We start from the raw sequence: 20,569 nt of genomic DNA, 5'->3' as shown, positions 1-20,569 counted from the left end.
TCAATCTGAGTGGATTAGTTGTTTCACTTTAGTGTCTCTTAATCAGCGATGCTTTCTGGTGTGCAGTTACAATAAACACCAGTGTTGGGCGGCAAATGATTAGTAAGACGTCTTGGGTACCATTATGCCTTAACATTCTGCGATTGGCGATTTGAAAATTCCCTTCGCACCCCACCTCCCTTCTTGGTGATTTATTTGTTGGTTCTGAATCAACCCAATTTCCGGTAGGTATAATCCGTGTGCTTAAGTTGGCTGATGAGCAAAGCTGTCAGAAGGGCGATCTCTGCACAGCTGTGAGCACCTCACTCTTTGTCCTTTATGGCTTCGAAGACCGGCGCATTCCTTCCTGGTAGGTACGGCACGCTAAGCTACTTGATATGTCTGACGACCGATCCTTCGTGAAAAACTCAAAAATGTATTCGGAAAGCCGCGTCGACCTTGCATCGGCTGGCAGTTGCACAAAGCACTCGTTCGAGAGATTTGTGCGCTTAGATTTCAAATTAGGTTCTTGGGCCAAATATGCAGTATGCGCTATCCTCACTTGTGGAGAGGGCTGGTGACGCGTATGAAAACCGGTCGACAATACTCCCCCCCCCCCCTCCCCTCGGCACGGACGGTACGGACCCTCACAGGCTTTGCTCGCCTTCACGTCACACTTGTCACGTGCGTACCGTATCGCCTTCGACCTTCGCCAGGAGCGTTTCGATGAGCTCGATACACAACGCGTCGCGTCTGTCGCCTCGAAAACAACGAGCCGAAAGCCCGTGGAAGCATGGGCTTCACGCAACACCATCCGCGTTCAAGAGGTGCTCAATCTTTCAGGTATGTCGGGCGTGAGAATGCATATGTATCGTAAAACAGCAGATAAATTTTCTGCTACAGTTTGTGCAAACACTATTATTGCAACAGTAAATAGCAGCACGTTTTACCAAGTCTCGGCACATCATACTCAAGCAAGAGGAATATTCGCATCGATTAACAAGACGATCTTCTCCTGGCCATGGTTCAGGCTTTTGAATCTGTTTCCATCAGCCGGAATTTCTGTTGGCGAAGCTATCCAAAAGGCGATACCTCATTTTTGACCGAACCATTCGATGTAATCTACCTCTTCTTTGTGCTTGTAAGTAGCCAACCATCTAATTTAACATCAGTATTTCATGTTCAGTGCTAACCGTATGAACACCTAATCTAAAGTAATGATAACCTAGATTGCTAAGAACTGGTACCTTAGGTGCCTTCACCTCTTCAGCATCCCTAGAACATCACTAATCAACCTACAATCACAACGCCATTGATTTGTCATCCTTAAACGTAGCGATTTACAAGCAGCACGAAGCGTTGATTTTGTGTTTACTTGAGCGTTCAATCAGCTGGCGTATTTGTTCACGTGCAGCACCAGACTTCAAGACGCAGAACCAGCCGAAAGCCCACCTTGAAGAAGTTTCAGTCTCGGCTTTCACGAAGGCATGAACGAGCACGCGTATTCGGCAGTTGTAACCCTGCTGTTCCTGGTCGGCTCCCTGTGTTCGGAGTGGGATTGCAACGTAACACTTCCCTGGAGTGTGGAAAACAGCGATCACCCGGTCATACCACGGCGTGTTCTCCAAAGTCTTCTGCGTTGTCCGCACGAACTTCATGGATGCACCCCTGCGCCAGTTGTGTGCGACGAGCAGCTCTTCGCGGTGACGTGCTCGTGCGCGAAGAACTGCGAGCTCTACGGCGACTGTTGTTGGGACGCCGGACCGAATTTGTCGTCCATAACGCCTGCGGCCTGTGTGGCGCGGAATGTAGACCACCACTTCGGAAGGAACTTTTACGTCATCGCCATGTGCAACCCGACGTGGCCGGAGGACGATGTGCGTCAGTCGTGTGAAAATGCGACAATCTCGAACGAGGCGTTCTATTCGATACCAGTGACCACGAAGAAGATGGTGACGTACCTGAACGCTTTTTGTGCTCTGTGCAATTACGATTTGGATGACACGGCGACGTTTTGGAATTCCACGGGAAATCTTGACAGCGGATTTCAGGTGGACGTTCCGCCATTCGTCTTGAAACACGTGGATACTTTCCTCAGGCCATGTGACCCTCATTTAGTTAACGTATTTAAATGCCCCGAAGGGGCAGACAGTGAAGTGGCGCGAAAGTGTAATACTTATTTTGCTCCCGTCGAACATATAGACAACACCTCCGATGTAGTCTACAAGAATGTCTACTGCGGCCTCTGCAATGGGGCCGAGATCGCTTCATTGAAGTGCATACCGAAGCGAGCTGTTCGGGAGACGTGGGTCCGAGTCCACATCAAAACATCATTCAGGCCGAACCTCGTGTCTCTGATGAGGCCCGTTCTAACGCAGGACTCTTGCTTTTCGTGGCACGATGACAAATGCTACATAAAAGTGCCCGAGTATTACTACACTAACCATTCGATTGGAGACGGAAGCGACGATGACATCGACGTCCCCAATCGGACAAGGATCGTGGCGTACAACGTGCAAAACTACCTCACTCTCATTTGTATCAGCTTGTCCCTGGCTTGCCTTTTCCTAAAAGTCGTTGTGTATGTGTTTTTTAAAACTTCACGCTCGTTTTCCACGCGCTGTACGTTGTGCCTGTCTTGCACGCTGTTCTGGAGTCACCTGTCATTTCTTCTAGCAAACAGCTTTGACGTACACACAATGGTGTGCGTAGTATTCGCCATAGTTCTTCATTACGGGTTTCTTTCCACTTTCTTCTGGACCAGTTTGTTGTCGTTCGACATATGGAAGCACGTCGCGTCGGCGCGCATATCTTCCAGCAAGCGCAGTGGCTTTCTGCTGTACAGTGTCATAGCCTGGGGCGTCCCCCTGCTCATAGTCGGGACGAGCGCGGCCATAAACTGGGCCGCCCCAGACTTCATATTGTCGCCTCGCTACGGCCGCTACGGCTGCTGGATAGGCAATCTCTGGAACCAGCTGGCCTTCTTCCTCATGCCAATGATGATCCTCCTTGTACTGGACATCGGTCTGTACGTGCACACCGTCGTAAAGATTCGCCGGACGGTGAAGCGGGCGTCCATATTCGAATTCACGGGTGGCAGTAACTACTGCCACATGAGGTTGTACGTAAAGCTAGCTTTCATTATGGGCATGACGTGGATGCTCGGTTTCATCACCGCTTTCTTCAATGTGCTCGCCATGGACATCGTCGTTATTATATTGATCGGACTGCAAGGCGTGTACTTGTTCTTTGGTTTCAGGGACTATCATCATCTGATTCCGAAGCGCTTCCGTAAAAGGCGGAAGTGTGTTGTTTCCGCCGTGCCAACAGTCAACGCGCCAGTGGTCGCCGCTGAAGAAAGTATCGTGGAACGGAGCGTTATCCGTAGGAGGTCTTCGAGTGAAGTGGAAAAAGTCAAGTGAAGTGTGCGAATGTTTCGGTGGCTGTTGTACATGTATAAATACGGGACTATGCGTCGCTACAAGAGCTGTCTGCAGTGCGTGCACCTGGCCTAAATTAGTCAAAGTGCAAATAAGCTGCATGGTGAAGCCGCGGGACTGAAGCAGTGCAACAGCTGTGAACACAATGTATCGGCAAAAGCCACAGTGCGTTGGTGGCACCGCCAAAATCGGGTATGTTCGAAGAGTGTTTAGATACTGCTATGCTAAAGAACAAGCAGCGACACATTTGTCATGACCTTCTTTAGACTGTGCTTGCGAAGCAAACATTGTTCGCTGGAGAAATACAGCATTGCCGACGAGCTAGAAAAACAATCTTGAATGCTCATCACCATCGACAGAAACAAGAATGGATGCTTTGTAATCCTAAAGAACTTAAGTGAGATTTTAATTTAGAGTGTTCAGCAGTTTTGCAACGGGCGTATTACTGTAGCACGAACTATGTCGATGCAAATTGTTTACTCTCTAGAGTTTCAGTAAAACTGGCGCGATGTAGTTATGAGTGAACACTTCATTTACATTGAAAGCCACAGCAATGATAAGCCCTCTGACCTAAAGTACAATAACAATATTCTCGAATACTTTTTTTTATTTCAGCCTGTTCAGTGACTTGACTACAACAGTAATACGTTATTATTGTTTATTTATTATTTCTAATTCCAAGTTCTAAATACTAAACCCCTGTTCTACTTTCATGTATTATCTGAGCTTTGTAAAATGCTGCACTCGGAAGAACCTTTTCTAAAGGCGGTTATGAATGGTGCTCAGTATTCAAAAAATGCCCCCGGAATCGGTGATTTATTTCAGTCCATAAATTGACCATGCACGCAAGCTTCAACAGATGGTATACCTAATAATCAGAGTTACGAATTTGAAATTAAGGTAAACTTTTTTAGATAACCCGTACGTGTAGCATCAACAATGACAATTTTGTCACTGAAGAATAATTGACGCAGGTAATGAAAATGTTAGTTCGTCTAACACAAGTACATATTTTATTTATTTATTCATTTATTGTACCCTCAGGGCCAGAGGCATTGAAGAGTGGAGTGGGTTTACAAAAAATGGATTCAGAAGGTGAGTAAAGGAGAGTACAGGATTCAACGTTTACTGAATAATCAATTTTAGCTGATAACAAAGTTAGGACACAAAAGTAGAACAAAAGATATCTAGTGTACACCTCCGTAAAAGTTGATTTATAAGCAATGTACTAATGAGCATTGACAGAGCGAGTGAGGATGCTAAAATAAGTGGAGATTTGACAAATACCTATCTGTTATCCACTCGCTCACTTCAGCGGCGAAAAGTAGTGTAGGCTTGGTAACTTTTTTTTTTGCATAAAAGCCGATTCTTCACGTAAATCACTTCTCGTTCAATGTTGTTGTTTTTTTTCGTAAAAGAAAGTTAGCATCGCTTGTATCGTCGTAACGCACAGAATGAACCAAACCTCTCACTCAAGTTAAACCACGCATGCAGGGAATCACGTCAGTTTTTTATTCCTTCGTGAAGCCGGTTACGTATTGCCAAACAGCTGTGGAACGTCGTCCTCGGCAGCGACACATGTCGCGCCATCGGTACCAGGCTGCGTGCAGCGTTTTTTTTTTCCTTCTTCCATAAGATCACGCATCGTTCAACAGATACATGCTTAAAAAACTCGACGGTCATCAATAAGCACGCTCACTTTGTATTACGTGAGCTGTGACAAAAATAGGGTGCATTCCAGGTGTGATACGCTCACCAAAAACCGAACGCTTCTGAATGCATTCATTTCTCTGATTTTTTTTTCGTTCAGCTAAGCACACACCTTCAAGCTGTTTGTGTTAACTGGCTGTGAAAAGACTTCAACCGATGTAGTCAGCATGGTTAATCCATATGACTTAGAGAATCGGGGACTCCAAACAAACCTACACACTCAAGATGAGCGCGAAAAAGTAAAAAAAAAAATTCAAAGGCAATGGATTAGCAAATGGCCGTCAGGTCTAAGAACGTCTTAAGAGTCACGTACACGGCAGATTTTTGGATTCAGCATTGACAGGCTCATTTCACAAATTCACAAGGAAGGTCGTTCTCTGAAGGTTATTCTGCACGGCTGCTTTCCAGTTGAAAACGAGGCCATCAATATAAGAAGTGTGCAGCAGCCTGTCCGTGCCTTGCAAGTTTCAACATTCGCAGCGAGCTCTGAACAGTAGCCAGCCAATCAGAACGCGCGAAGTGCTCTTGGAGAAAACACGATCTCTACCAGTTTGTCCTGCAACTAAAAAAAGTTGCCAGTGGACGGCTTGGAGTACGTGCCTTTTTTATTATTATGTTGCACAATACTGATGTGTCGTAATGGATCGGAGATACCATAATCATTTTACTACTTTTTTCTCACTCAAACCTAAAATATGTTATTGAATTTGTCCTCCTAGACCTGAATGTAATACCATTTTTTAATTTTTAATACCTTTTTAATACCATTTCGCTATTGCATTGAGTTGAAAAAAATCGGCAGAACCCCCGTACGTGAGAATCGACGTTATGCGAAGCATGTGGAGGAAAGGTGACCTTGTTGCAATTTTTTTATTGAGTGACACGTCATGAAATGACGCTAAGTAAATGTCAAAATGTTGCACGCACAGACACATGTTGAAAAGTTGCAGGTGTTTATATAACCAATTGTTTACACTTGTGCACCGACGTCAACTGGAACATGCGTACTAGCAACACCAGAAGCAGGTATGAAGCACTGATGCTCGCGATGATGCCGGCCCTGGACACTGCTAAATAAATCAACTTGAGCCCACGGCACCTATTCACAATGGATGTTAACCCGACGTGACGGCTGTATCAAAGTAGTGGATATGTATTTTTATAAAGTTAGGTGGGCCGCACTGCAACCACTGTTGACGTTTCACGAAGATTAGCGTCTATTTGAAAAGTAGTTTCGAAACCTGGCGTAGCTCTGCGGTAGAATGCTTGACTCTCACGCAAAATGCTTGTATTCTATTCCTACTGGGACCCTGATATTCATTATTTGCATTCATCGGAGAGGGGAGGGGGGTGTCACCCCTGCCTATGTCACGTTTTTCTTAACACTGACATTTATTCAATGTCATCGTTGGGTCGACGCAACCGTTGTCGGGTATTTCTTAATGCTAACGTGTTAAAATTACCTATGTGTGTTCTCATCGTTCCTGAGTAGATACTATGTGTCAATCACCTGTGACGCATATCCGCATACCAGCGGCACATACCAGCCCTTGGGTATGCGCCGCTGTCTGGTGAGTAGTGTTTGACGACGTACGCGACTGTATTGTGATATTATTCATGTCTTGACCAGCACATCGTGTTCGTCAAACGATCTTACCCTCCCATGCTAATTTTGGTTCACGCCAAGTTAAGGGGCTAACCACGAGAGCACCCAAACGTAAGCGGCTAGATAGATAGATAGATAGATAGATAGATAGATAGATAGATAGATAGATAGATAGATAGATAGATAGATAGATAGATAGATAGATAGATAGATAGATAGATAGATAGATAGATAGATAGATAGATAGATAGATAGATAGATAGATAGATAGATAGATAGATAGATAGATAGATAGATAGATAGATAGATAGATAGATAGATAGATAGATAGATAGATAGATAGATAGATAGATAGATGGATAGATAGATAGATAGATAGATAGATAGATAGATAGATAGATAGATAGATAGATAGATAGATAGATAGATAGATAGATAGATAGATAGATAGATAGATGGATATGCTCAATGTCGCTGAAGTTTGCTAAGAAGTGCTTCGCATTGAAAACCACGTTTGTGTTCTACTGTAAACATATTGTAACATATTGTAGAAAGCTCCTACAGTGTTCTATGTTTGCACACATACAGAATACAAGAAGTACTATAAAAAAAATTAAGGCTGCTTCGCACTAGTGGGGCCAGGTCAGAACGAGATGTCTCAACCCTCATCAACCTTTGAGACTAGAGGGGTCGTTTCGGCATCTGCGCTGTCAAAGGCGCTGACAATATAAACTGCGTACTTTTCTTGATGTTGGCTTGGCGCGGCGTTCACAAATACACACTCTTCTCTCATTGCAATGGCTAGCACATTTGCGTGCAACAACTGATCCTGCAAAGAGACGATTGCTCATCTGCTGTGTGAGGGCATTCGTTTCAGTGCGTCAAGATAACGACTTACCGATCCACTATAGATGAACTGGATGATCGCTGTTGGTCGGAACAAAGATTTCTGGGACACCGACTTAGTTCATCCTCATCCCAGAAGGCTTTGAAAGCTTTGTTACGGGTTTTGCACGCAAACGGTATTAGCGCCGGAGTTTAGGTAGTGTCGTATTTTCTTTTTTGTTTATTTTTTCTGTCGTCTTTGTTTCCCTTTTCTTGTCTTGTAAGCTCTGTTCTCTATCATCTTTTACTCCCCTTCCCCAGCACAGGGTAGCCAGCCAGTCTAAGAACTATCTAACCACTCTGTTTTTCCGCTTGTTCCTTCCTCCCTCCTCCTTATTTCTTTCTTGATGTTTGCACTTTGCACTTGATGTTCGCACTTTTTCTTTATTTTTATTTATATATCGTATCGTAGCATGTGCCAACTTTCCAGTAGCCTATTATTTATTATACTGATTCATCGAGACGCTAACTGCGTAAGGAATGAAAAACAGGCTGAAAAGCTGTTGCTCGACTGCTTCAGAGTTGAGCAAATAAAGGAATCAGGGAGCTTGAAAGCTTTTAAGAATCCAACTTTTGCCCGCATTACCGTCGCTGTTGCCAGCAGCAACTCTTCAGTTGATGCTGGCAACAGCAATGGTAAGACATTCATATACAGGCAACAATGATATTTGGCAACTTGGCTTCGACATAAGATGAGATTACCATGCCGTAAACAGTCCATCGCCGGCATGCCTACGACTAAACCCACATACGATACCGAATTTTCAGTTTTAGCAATGATCGCTTGAAAAGACACAACAGAAACACAAGAACTCTTATTATGCGTGTCCTTTCTCTTCTGTCTCTTTCTACATGGTCTCATTTTTTTACGTCATATTCGTTACACGGCAGCATAAGAAGCGTCACGGATTCTGTTTCGAAACACACGCATGTCATCTCACCAGTTGCGAGAACACAACGCTGCATTCGCGATGATGGATGCAGCACATCTCAAAGCTTGACGTACGGCTTAGCTACCGCGCGCGCCCTTATGAAGCACTTCGCTGGAGGCCCTTAGCCGCTGGTTCTGATTCACAGTAAACGGAGTATCTCGGTTATTAACAATCCTCGGTGATATAAAATCTGACACGTCAAGCTGAGCGCGCATCCGAGCAGAAGCTGCTCTACAAGGGCTGTAGCACACGCAACTCTATCGTATGCGCAGACGACTTTATCGCGTGCACAAACCGCTTTACCGCCACAGGCGCCGAAACGGAACGATAGAAATCGAAATCACGGCGAGTGGCTCTACCTCGGTAAGCGTCCTTGCGACGCTGTATCCCCCTGTTGCGTATAAGAGAATCACTCGCGAGAGCAGTTTTCGGGTCATGCCTCGCGGCGACTCAATCGCACAGGTGGAGGACGTGGCGACAGCGTGCAGCTTTTTTGCGTGGCATCTTCTTTAGCGCGTGTCTTTAGCGGACGCTGCTTTGCCTGCTTGGCCATTTACCTTCACCCTCGACGGCAGGCCGTCACGGAGAGAGTGCATACGTAAGGGCCTTCCCACGTGACGCCACAGAACTACCGCCAACCGTATAACCATTTTTTTAGCCACCATCTTCTTGTTGCTGTGCAGAGTAACGCATGAGTTGTCCTGCTAGAAATATATTTGTGTCTGCAACGTACCCTACAGTAACGTATTGTAAGGACTCTTCTGTAGCTATGTAGTGTTACTGTGTCTGTTTCCTGTGCTGTTCATTTAACACAGGTAACAGAAGTTAGGGGACCCTAAAGCTTCGCTTTCAGGAGTTGAACATGATAGCAATATTCGGTTCCTAGAGTGTACCTAAAACACTTAGTGCATGAAATCTTTTCGAACTTGCTACGCACCCACTACGTGGCGATAAGAGAATAGGCGCAGTAGCCTGCGTGCCTTTTGTAGTTGGTGACCGACGACGAAGCTATTAATGATAATCGCCTGTTCAGACACCCGCTAGCAATAGACGCTTGTACTACAACTATTACTGCAATATTTATAGTTGCATTGCAAAGCGTGTATACAGGAAGCGTGTGAAGCGTGTAAGCTACTTTCACTGCATTTCCAAGCAGACCCGTGGCCGTGTGGTACGACATCGCCTTGCCGCACAAACGACCATGATTTCGTCCCCTTACTTACCCAGGGTTTTTATTATTTATTTTGTCGCATCTTTCTCGATTCTTCGGTCATCGATTAGACAAATTTGCGCTCACAACCAACGGCGCCCACGCTAGAGTTTCTACGAAACGAGCTCTTTAACGCTATTGCTTCAAAATTGAGAAGACCTCGCGCATGTGCTTTCTGCTTTTTTTTTACTGTGGTAAAGTAACAGCGTGAGAAACAGAACGTCGCGTCTTACGTATAGAAGAGCTTGCTTACATGAGAAGAAAATGCACAACACTTACGGATTCAATTGTGACATCATGAGAAGAGAGAAGAAAAAAAATATCATTAAGGTCAGGAGGTTAACTAGACTACGTCCAGTTTGCTACCCTAGACGGGGGAGAGGAGACTGGGGGAGAAAGAGAGAGAGAGGAGCAGATACACATTGCACAGAACACACACACCCTACACAGTTCAGGTTTCACAGGTAATCGTACTGTGTAAAGCTAATGTTTAGTGTAACGACAGGCATGCGCAAAGGCGTTGTATCACGCCACCATTTCGCGACTATAATGTTGTTTCTTTCTTTTTTTTATTGGAATCTGGTTTATAATATTCACTATGATACATGCCTTCAGGCCAAAATCACGCCGTAAACGACCGGAGCTGAAGATGATGGAAACCAAAACAACTGCCTTATTTAGCCCTAAATTGTCTCGTTTCAGTCTGTGAGTACTCTATATTGCGGCACTGTGACACTACTGAAAGGGGCACTGATACAAAATTTCGGGGCCGAGATAGCCTGCGTGGTCGATTCTCGTGAAAATTCGTATATCATCTGCAAGATATGAACAGCGAATATAGCTTGGGAGGTACTTTAAATTAATTTTGAAGTTTGCGTGAGCGATCAACTCCATGCATAGCGCTATAGACACCCACGGAGGTGACCACGAGGTGACCCCCTGCTTCCCTCACGTCACCACGCTGCGGTCGACAAAACAAGTTATGATGACGTCATAGCCGTCATTTTTCTTTTGTCGAGTTAGTTCCCGAAATCTATATTTCTCGGCGGCTGGTTGCGAGTGTGTGGCCGTGGCGCGCGCTTACAAAGTTTTGTGCTTGGTGACATTCCAGTCCCGTTCCCTATTCGAAAGTAATTCTTGAAGCAGACCGTGCGAAATTGCGTCACAGTTCTGTGGGCTGACGTGGTCAAGAGCTGAACACGCTAGATGGCGACAATTGAACCCAGCTTTTGGAACTCTCAAACCGAAACTGAGACTGATTAATAATGACAGGCCTGTAATTAATTATCTGTCGCATGCTGCAGCAAACGATGTGTCGTGTCATGACTAACAGGCCCCCAGCAACGCATTGCAGAAGAAAAACGCGAGGTCAAAGTTTTTGTGTAAGTACGCCTTTAAACTGGCTTGCAGAAAAGAATAGTAAGCTAAGCCTTTTCGGTCAATTATGCTTCATCGTGTCAAAGCGTCACTGAGAAACAGCTAAGGACCGAGTTGGGTTGAACTTCAATACGCAGGAATGAAATGTGAAACAAATTGGCCCCGTATCTGCATGTAATCTGCAAATGTCGTCGAAATACTAGTGTTATGTGTGGGGAGAGTGAACAAAACATTTATTTGATGTTCTGCGCAAGAAAATTGGTGAATGGTATTCCGGAGGCACTGTGTTGAGTGCCTCGAGTGTGCAGCGAAGGCTCACGAGCACATCAAGTCATGTCACACGTGAGCCATGAACGCCATCTGGCAGTTTTTTTTTTTTTGAAAAACAAAGTGCGTGGCCGTGCGCGCCCGTCTCGGAGGTGATAAGCTGTAGAACGCGAGGCGACGGGTAGGTGCCACCACTATCTCGTCTTAGCATAGCGTTGGAAAAACTCCCCGTTCTGTGCAAGCGTTGCATGGTAAGCGCAGCGTGATAAGCGCTACGGTCCTTAAAATTACTTATGTATGCGTTTTCTAGTAAGAGATATGCATATGCAGAATATATGCGTGTTGTTATGGTGCCCCAAACAGGCGCAATAATTGCTTTTTAATTGATAATTGCACAAGCATGAACGCTCAACCTTGAGCAACATTGGATGTCGCTGCGGGTGGGGTCGACCGTTTCAAGTACCTGATGCCGTTAAGAGTGGACAAACAGACAAATGTACAGACAGACAGACAGACAGACAGACAGACAGACAGACAGACAGACAGACAGACAGACAGACAGACAGACAGACAGACAGACAGACAGACAGACAGACAGACAGACAGACAAAAATTTTGCGTCGCAGGTCCCCAAGAAAGACTATCGTCTTTAAAAATTTTCTGCCCTGAAGCTTTGCCTCAGATCTCCGGGATGCCAAAGATGTCGAGAGCGTGCGTTTTGTCCTCTATTTAATTGTTTATTCGCAAATAGCGACAATATGTTGTTTTCAAATAGGCCAAATGACAAATGCAGTGATTTTTGAAAACTTGATGCGATACCAGGAATGCCTATAGATGCAATGAAATGATGTGAAATTGTGAATGTCAGAACGTGTAAGCGATCATGGAATAGTCTTGGGTGCATGGCGGACAGTGACTCGACAGTGCCACATTATGGGGGTAAAAAATGTTTTTTTTTCCTTTTCTTACGTATAACAGGCACTTTCGTATGTATTCGCGCTTTGTGATGTGGGTTTTGAAAATGACGAATAAGCATACAGGGCAAAAAGTATAATTCATTCACATTGCCCAGCGATGTCGTTGTGCCAACAACAACGGTAATTGACTCTGGTTCGAAGACTGCCATTTCTGATTATTTGCTTAAATTTTCTCAAAAGTATTTAGTTTTTTGTTTTTGTTTTTGGGGGGGGTGGGGGGTGGGGGGCGAGTGTTGTTTTTGACTTCTTCAACCTTGTTAAGTCAAACTTGTTTTGAGCTGATAACAATAGTAACTGCAGTATACCAATAAAAAATTGGCAGATCGCGAATGAAAAGTGACTGCGTTGTTATTTCTAAACGTTAAGAAGTGGAGCTAAAGATATCTACAAATACTGCTATGCGAAGGCTACATTGCACTTCTCCGGTCGTGTGTCCGGTCTTCTTGCTGCTGAATGCTTGTCCCTGCAAAATATGTATCCAGCGCGCACGTCAACCACGTCCCTTGCCATAATATATTACACACGTATACATATGGCCTCACTGTGCCTGCCAACAGGAAAACTGCCCTCATGCAGATACTCGTCGACGCGCAATGGTATAGGCGCCGTCGCGACGGCAAACCATGGAATAAAATGTGTAGGCATCTTGCATTCCAATAAGTGGGCGTATCTCGGTAGGCTAACATTCCTTTCAGATAAGAGGGACTGCTTGCTTCTCAAGCTCTTCGCGTTTTTCACAAGCTCAGGTTGAAGTAAATTCACATTCATAGCCTTGTGTATATGGTGAAGCTATGCCGTAAACATTTAACCTTTAGCGGGCTGCTTAAACATACCAGGTAGAGACACTTCTAAAAGACCGACTAGAATCGCACCTTCATACAGCTCTCACCACAGCCTTAGATTAGATTCATGCATATTTCGGTTGTTTACTATGAGTCTGTTAAGTTCATGTAGTGTGTTTTAACACGATACCATTAAAGAGCTCGTTTAGCAGAAATTACGACATTAATTTCGTTGGTTTTGAGCGAAAAATCATCGTTTTGCCCGTGAACTAAAAATTGAAATACGTGCAAACACATAAATAATAAATTTTTCTGGGTCCGGCTTATGATCTAACGCATGCCGTTCGCTTGACAAGCAAATGTTCTAGCACACCGCCACGCGTCTGTTTGGAAACACTGTGAAAATAATTTACTCTGGCTTGGAAATGCAGCAAAAGTAACTGTCATGTTTTACAAACACACGCATCCTGTATACATCCTTCACAACGTAACATATAATATTGTAGTGATATTGCGTGGTACGAGCGTACATTGCCACCTGGCGTCAGAACATGTGGTCATCATAACGACTACGTGGTTTAAAACCAGCTACCCGTTACAAAAGGCACACATGTCACTGCGCGTATTACCTAAACACCACGTAGTGGATGCAAAGTAACTTCTAAAATATTTAACGCGCATAATTGCCCTTGGCTTAAAGCATACTATTCAATAAACGGAATGCAGCCATATGCGAAAGCTTCACTAATACAAGCCTCTTTCAAATTTACTGATAACATTATAGTAATCATCAATTTGAATTTCTCGAGTAACATCATACAATTAAAAGTATGCACTAAGTGGTTGACGTTCGCGCTATAGGGACAGGGTTTCGCGTTCAACCGTTAAAGGCGAAACTGAAAGGTGCTCACATTTTTCGATAAGTCTATTTTATGTTTTAAAGGATCTTTTAACGTTCGCTAAATACAATGTATTATGGCGGGTACGCAACTGCGGTGACGCCTAATTTACGTCCACGTACCAGTCGTATGCACAAACAACTCCGTGCGTTAGAACTTCATAGGTGGGGTGTTCTTTGCTGTCGACCGAAGTGACGTTTCCACAACGACCATCATTCTTCTCTTTCGCCTCAGGCACTCAGAAAGGTGGCGTTAATTGTTCTTGTGTCGAAGGGTATGATGCACGGTATAAGCTGAGCTCTTCGGCTCTTTTAGGGTTTTATCCCTTATCCTCATACAATGGTCTTCACGCTTTTCAGTCTGTTGTCTTTATCACACCAGGTTGTTTCTTTTTAGTCCTGATTTTATTGGCGCTGATGATTTTATTAGCGCAGCATGAATGGACGTTTTTAGATCTCTTAATGTATTTATTATCTTTCGAGGGTAGTGAAAAAAGCTTCGTGCTGATTAGGTGCGCTGTTTAATGCGCCAGCAATAAGTTTGGGTACATTGCACGAGTGTTAGCTCAGTATCATGGCTTAGCGGCGATCTCAAATACAGAAATCAGGCTTAAGCGTTGCGTTTGACTGACTTCTTCACACGGCGAAATATTGATGACTCTGAGGCTCCTGTGGCAGTGGTCTTGAACACGTCTGCAATGATAGACAGCTACAAAAAACTTTTTTTCTTCGTCTGTGCGTTTAAATATATAGCTGCAACCACTCGACATGCAAGACCACCAACTAGTTCTGGCCCCACCGCGGTGGTCTAGTGGCTAAGGTACTCGGCTGCTGAGCCGCAGGGCGCGGGTTCGAATCTCGGCTGCGGCGGCTGCATTTCCGATGGAGGCGGAAATGTTGTAGGCCCGTGTACTCAGGTTTGGGTGCACGTTAGAGAACCCCAGGTGGTCTAAATTTCCGGAGCCCTCCACTACGGCGTCTCTCATAATCATATAGTGGTTTTGGGACGTTAAACCCCACATATCAATCACCAACTAGTTCTGATGCAAACCGTTTCAGCTATAAAAGTTGTTGCGTTGGCATACGCACTGAACTCGTTTTGTTTAACTAAGATTTGGTCATGTTCCTATTACTTTCTTCTAATTGTTAAGGTGAAACTGATCAAGCACATGAGAGCCCGAGCAGCTTACTGCTCAGAGTTGTTCACAACAAGATCTTCACAAGCACTTCTTCAAAGCAGTCTTTGACTAGCAGGTGTGAGTCTCTTATTCAACTTGTGAGATAATGCTGAGGCAGCTCGTCCTCGACTTCATTAGTATGGACGAGTTAACTTTGTCGCCAGCATCGCCATCTGTAGTAATGATGGACGGTTCCCGACCAGCTATTGTCCGGCAATGAATTTTCATATAAGCTACTTAGGCTACTTGGCATTCCGTGTGATATTTTTAGACGTGCTTGTTGACTACCTCTCAACTCTTTCGTGAAGAATTTGGAGCTTCTGAGTTTTCTTCTAACTTAATCAATCGTGGCTGCTCTTGTGTAGTGAAGGATAAAAGGACGGCAATGCATAGCGCTCTTCTACGAACCATACTCGCCCCAAACTATGCTAACAACATTATTTGTTTGCCTGTCTCTGCTCTCTCCGGCATTCATTAATTCATTCATTCATTATTTAATTTATTTATTTAATTTCTTCCTAAATACAATTTCTTATCTTTTTATTTTTTAGTGTAAATATGTTTACACCATAGCAGGGGTCAAGATAAAAGCCGCTATAAGCAGCTTGAGAAGTTCTCAACCTCCGGTGCGGTATCGCAGCAGCAGGTGGCGGACGTGACATAGGTGATGTGATTGTGCTTTAAAATGAAAATTTTATCTGTACCGAATGACATCAATTGCACAACAGCTACAAGCACAACATTTACAAGATAATGTACAGTACATAAATATCAGTACAGGCGAAGAAACAGTCGTTTATCAGACATTGTAGCTTGGCAGCGTGATGAAAACACACACTTTTAGGGGTAAAACTCCTTATAGCAGCACCCGTTCGTCCCTCGTAGTAGGTAAAAAGTATAACATTTTGACCTCCAAGGTAGTGCCGGTGAGAGACTTCTTCTGTGCGTTGTTTAACAATAAAAAATAGTGCTCAATGTACATGCCAATGGCTGCTAATGGGGAATGAGAGACAGGAGCATTCGGCTTTTAGTTAACGCGCAGGCTGCGATCATCATTAGCAGCCATTGGCATGTACATTGAGCACTATCTGACAAGAAAGGGTTGCTACGTTATACTCGCTGGGTGTAACCCCCTTAGCTTTAGAAAGATTTAGCGAGCGTCGAGCCGCAGTGCCATGAATACAATGAACTTGTATATATCATGAATGAACTCGAGGTGGTTAAAAATGGGAAGTAGATACGAAGCGCAAGCCGTAAGAAACTAAAAGCCGAATTCTCCGCCTCTCATTTCCTATTAGCAGCCATTGGCATGTACATTGAGCACTATCTGACTGAAAAAGTTTGCTACGTCATACTCGCTGGGCGTAACCTCCTTGGTTTTCGAAAGATTTAGCGAGTGTTCAGCCGCAGTGCAATGAATACAGTGAACTAGTATATACCATGAACTCGAGGTGGTTAAAGGTGGGAAATGGACCCGAAGCGCAAGCCGTAAGAAAGTGTGCGTGTGCCACCTCTCGTTTAGTCCTTGGAATGTCCGCTGGATGGCGGTGCTTCTATATGGGGAATATATGATGAAAAGATGCGAGATGGTGGTACTTGGAAAGTTGAATAGATGGACGAACGGACACATAAACAGATGCATGGATGGACGCATGAACGGACGCAGGGGCGGCTGCATGGACGAACGCAGGGACGGACGCACGAACAGACGCACGTACTGACGAGCTGATGGACGCATGGACGGTCACACTGACGGACGCGTGGACAGACGGAAGCAAGAACGAATGGACGGACGAATTCTTCGCCCCACTCTCCATCATTCACTCCGTGGATATGCTGCAATTTTTTTTTAAAGTAGTGATAACCTACACGAAAAAAAATTGACCCCGTATGTGCATGTAATATGCAAATGTCGTCGAAAGACGATAGTTTTGCGTGTGGAGAGAGTGAACAATTAATTTGATGATCTGCGCAAGAAAATCGGTGAATGGTATTATGGAGGCGCTGCGTTACAGTGCCTCGAGCGTCCAGCGGAGGCCAACGAGCACATCAAGTCACGTCACACGTGGGACATGAGCGCCACCTGGCAGTCTTCTTGCCAAACGAAGCGCGTGGCATTAAGACGGGCGTGCGCGCCCGTCTCAGAGGTGATAAGGTGAGGAACACAAGGCGACGGGTAGGTGCCACCACCATCGCGTCTTAGCAAAGCGTTAGAAAGACTCACCTTTTCGTGCAAGCGTTGCGTGGTCAGCGCAGCGTGATAAACGCTACGGTCAATAGAATTACTTATGTATGCATTTTCTAGTAAAAGATGCACATGCAGAATATATACTTGTTATGGTGCCCCAGACTTGCACAATAATTGCTTATTAATTGACAATTGCACAAGTATGAACGCTAAAGGCTGAGCAACATTGCTGGGCGCTGCGGATGAGGTTGGCCGTTTCTAGTACCCGGTGCCGTTAAGAGTGGACAAACAAACAGACAGACGCACAGAGAGACAGACAGACAGGACAGACAGACCAAAATATTTTCGTCGAAGGTCCCCAAGAAAGGCTATTGTCTTTAAAAAGTAATCTGAGAGAGTGTGCGAATGAGCGAACCCTGTAGAGACCTCGTTATGCTTGAGGTTTAAAATCCAGGGTTATAAAGGAGATTCAGCAATCAGGACCACTTCCTTTGTACCATCTACAAGCCGTAGTTTCTTAATCTTCGGAGTATAAACCATAGTTGACCGTGAAGGGAAGCATAGACGATTTCCTGCAGCTGGTTTGTTTAACCAAAACTAGATGGCACCACGACACCATGGCCGTCCCCCTACTGCGACCGTCTCCGCACCATGGCTTTCGGCACTACTGTTCCAGGTGTGTTCATCCGCGTCGCGTTATAGGCTCAGGGTCTTCATAGCGTCTGCGCACAGGCGAGTAACAGTGAGTAAGGTCCCGAGGAGACGGTAGCACCGGAAAAGCCAATATAACAGCACTTGTGGATGCAGTTTCCTTGTACTTGGAACTTGCCACGTGGTTGTCATGCGTTTTGTGGCCCACAAGTTTGTAATTTACTCATTCATTTGCTTTATATTTACGTCCTAAAACTTCTGGTGGATCGGTATTTTGCAATGCTTAGAAGATTCATTCTCAAACTCTCAAACAAGGCTTAGCTAGCATCGCTAAAAAATATGACTAATCTCAATAACAAAGACAGCAGACCATGATTCTTTGTCCTCAGCGTAAGACGAATCAGAGCGATAACTAATTTCACCATTTATTTATTGCTGTTAAGGCAGTGAGCGAGTAGTAACCGTGGGTTTGGATCGGAATGAGTGATCGCGTCTGCATGGGTGCAGCCATGTTGACTTGCAGCTTGTATTGTGGGGTACGGCCACGGCCGCTTGCCTAATGCGTTGGTTGGGGCATAGATTTTCCTCTAAATACACTAGAGAGAACTCTGGTACCAGTGCCTATGGGAGCTGCAACGCACTGTGCTTCAGTGAGCATGAGAATGATAGGAAGTACACAGATTTGTCTAATTTTCGTATTTCCGGCTCTGGTTGGCTTCGCGTGACTTGAGGTTGCTTCGTCAGACAGGGCAATCTGGAAAGGTTCAGCAATTGCACTTCAGTACTTTAACCTTTCAGGCTCACCACTTCAAATCAACTCACGAAGTTTGTAACCATCTATTCTTTGATTCGAAACAAAACCAAAACACAGCAATAAACCAAGGCACAAGTGCGTTTGAGGCTCGCAAACACGAAGACTAGGCAGATCCGTGTACTACCCATCATCCCCATGGTCGCTGAATGATCGCAGCGCCAAAGGCCCTTCCAGTTAATTTTAGGAAACTCTATGGGATGGGTCGACAAGCTGGAAGAAGGTTATTTACAATCACGTGACCAAACATTGCAGCTCCTGCATGCACGTCACTGCAGAAAATCATCTTTGGATAGATGTATTTTTTACGCGTACAAGCTACTTCATTAACAAACGCTACTTACCGGGTTTATATCAGAGTGTCATAGCTGAAGAAGGTGTTTCCCAGGAGTCCTCTCGATGCGCGGTAGACATATAATCGTCCCGTATGACCACACCAACGCAATGCATTGACTCAACTTACGTAGTTCAACACGTACGAATCGCAAAGCGCTTCACTGAAGATTTCTGAGCAATCACAGACGTTGCCTCTGGTGTCAGCCATCCTTTGGTCGATCCACAATGTATGTTGATGCCGTCATCATGTGACGTCTTTTTGTGACGTATACCCACTACCTTGGAGGCACACACGTGGGCTTTTCTGTTCATGGACGGACGCCACCAAACCAGTAGGTGTGCCATTTACTGCTCCCGTGTCACAAAAACAATTAGGATAATATATTTTGAGTTCACCACACTAAGAAAAGTGCTGCCGCGCTGCGCCACGTACAGATACAAGGAGCAGACAGACAGACAGACAGACAGACAGACAGACAGACAGACAGACAGACAGACAGACAGACAGACAGACAGACAGACAGACAGACAGACAGACAGACAGACAGACAGACAGACAGACAGACAGACAGACAGACAGAGAGGCAGGCAGGCAGGCAGGCAGGCAGGCAGGCAGGCAGGTAGGTAGGCAGGCAGAGAATTTTATTGGGTCCTCAGAAATGCTACTCCTGTAGAGCAACTTCGTGTGCCGCTCCCACGTGGAGAGATTAAATTCTCTGTAAAAAATTATTTACGTGCCAGAAGTTCACTCAGCTGGAACGATTGGGAACGTGCACCGTTCATAAGCGCCGGCCTCAAAACTTGCAGCGTTGTTAACTTCTCAGCGATAGAGAATTTGAGATGGAAGCATTTGAGAGTACTGGTGAAAAGAGAAAGAATGAGCAGAGAAGGCACGAGGCCAGGCTGCTCGCAGCCATAAATAACTTGAAAAGATAAAGACGAAATAGGCCAAATACTGGACAACACCCGTTTTAATTTCATGCATAAATACTACCTACCGAGGAAAACTAGCGAGTCTAATCTGATACCTTTCTTAGAATACGGTAGATGCAGTAGAACCTGCTTACACAGTTATATGTTACCGCGCCGTTTCAAAAAGCATGCTCATAGAAATCACCATGTGACCATCTTCCCGAATCATTTAGCTGAAAGTTTTTTTTCTTTTTTTTCAAGAGCTTACGCCTGACACACGTAACCGCTACGCATATAAGCTGTGAGTAACCGGAACCAATACCTGTGTTGTCTTGGCAGCGAACCACACGCCGTGTCCAAAGTCGCACGCGAACCTCCACTTAACTCCTTGCACCGTCCTTCATCCAGCTGTCGCACTTTCCATCAATGT

The 20,569-nt window shown here is 44.9% G+C and overlaps 2 protein-coding genes across 4 annotated transcripts in view; both read left to right on the top strand.

Annotated features, from left to right (window-relative positions):
* Positions 1 to 6,238, top strand: part of LOC142814527 (uncharacterized) — a 72,464-nt gene extending 66,226 nt beyond the window's left edge. For both annotated transcript variants that reach the window (XM_075893372.1, XM_075893374.1), the window contains exons 4-5: positions 4,464 to 4,514; positions 5,538 to 6,238. Coding sequence is in view for 1 of the 2 variants with exons in the window: in XM_075893374.1 (XP_075749489.1) it covers positions 4,464 to 4,514; positions 5,538 to 5,626 (140 nt within the window). In the remaining variant the exon portion in view is untranslated. The remainder of the gene's footprint in view (positions 1 to 4,463; positions 4,515 to 5,537) is intronic.
* LOC142814529 (uncharacterized) lies at positions 681 to 4,018 on the top strand. 2 transcript variants are annotated; one of them, XM_075893377.1, is made up of 2 exons: positions 681 to 822; positions 1,394 to 4,018. In XM_075893377.1, the coding sequence occupies exon 2, from the start codon at positions 1,467 to 1,469 to the stop codon at positions 3,399 to 3,401; it is 1,935 nt and encodes a 644-aa protein (XP_075749492.1). In that variant the 5' UTR covers positions 681 to 822; positions 1,394 to 1,466; the 3' UTR covers positions 3,402 to 4,018. The 2 variants fall into 2 exon arrangements, with proteins under 2 accessions (XP_075749492.1, XP_075749493.1); XM_075893378.1 differs by lacking the exon at positions 681 to 822 and adding an exon at positions 947 to 1,120.
* Positions 6,239 to 20,569: the final 14,331 nt, after the last annotated feature.

Source organism: Rhipicephalus microplus, chromosome 4, assembly GCF_043290135.1.
Source record: "Rhipicephalus microplus isolate Deutch F79 chromosome 4, USDA_Rmic, whole genome shotgun sequence".
Lineage (NCBI taxonomy): Eukaryota > Metazoa > Arthropoda > Arachnida > Ixodida > Ixodidae > Rhipicephalus > Rhipicephalus microplus.
This window is presented reverse-complemented; position numbering and strand designations above follow the sequence as displayed.

What these genes read in the sequence shown, in the direction of transcription:
- LOC142814529 (XM_075893377.1), top strand. Translation starts at nt 1,467, where the DNA reads ATGAACGAGCACGCGTATTCGGCAGTTGTAACCCTGCTGTTCCTGGTC.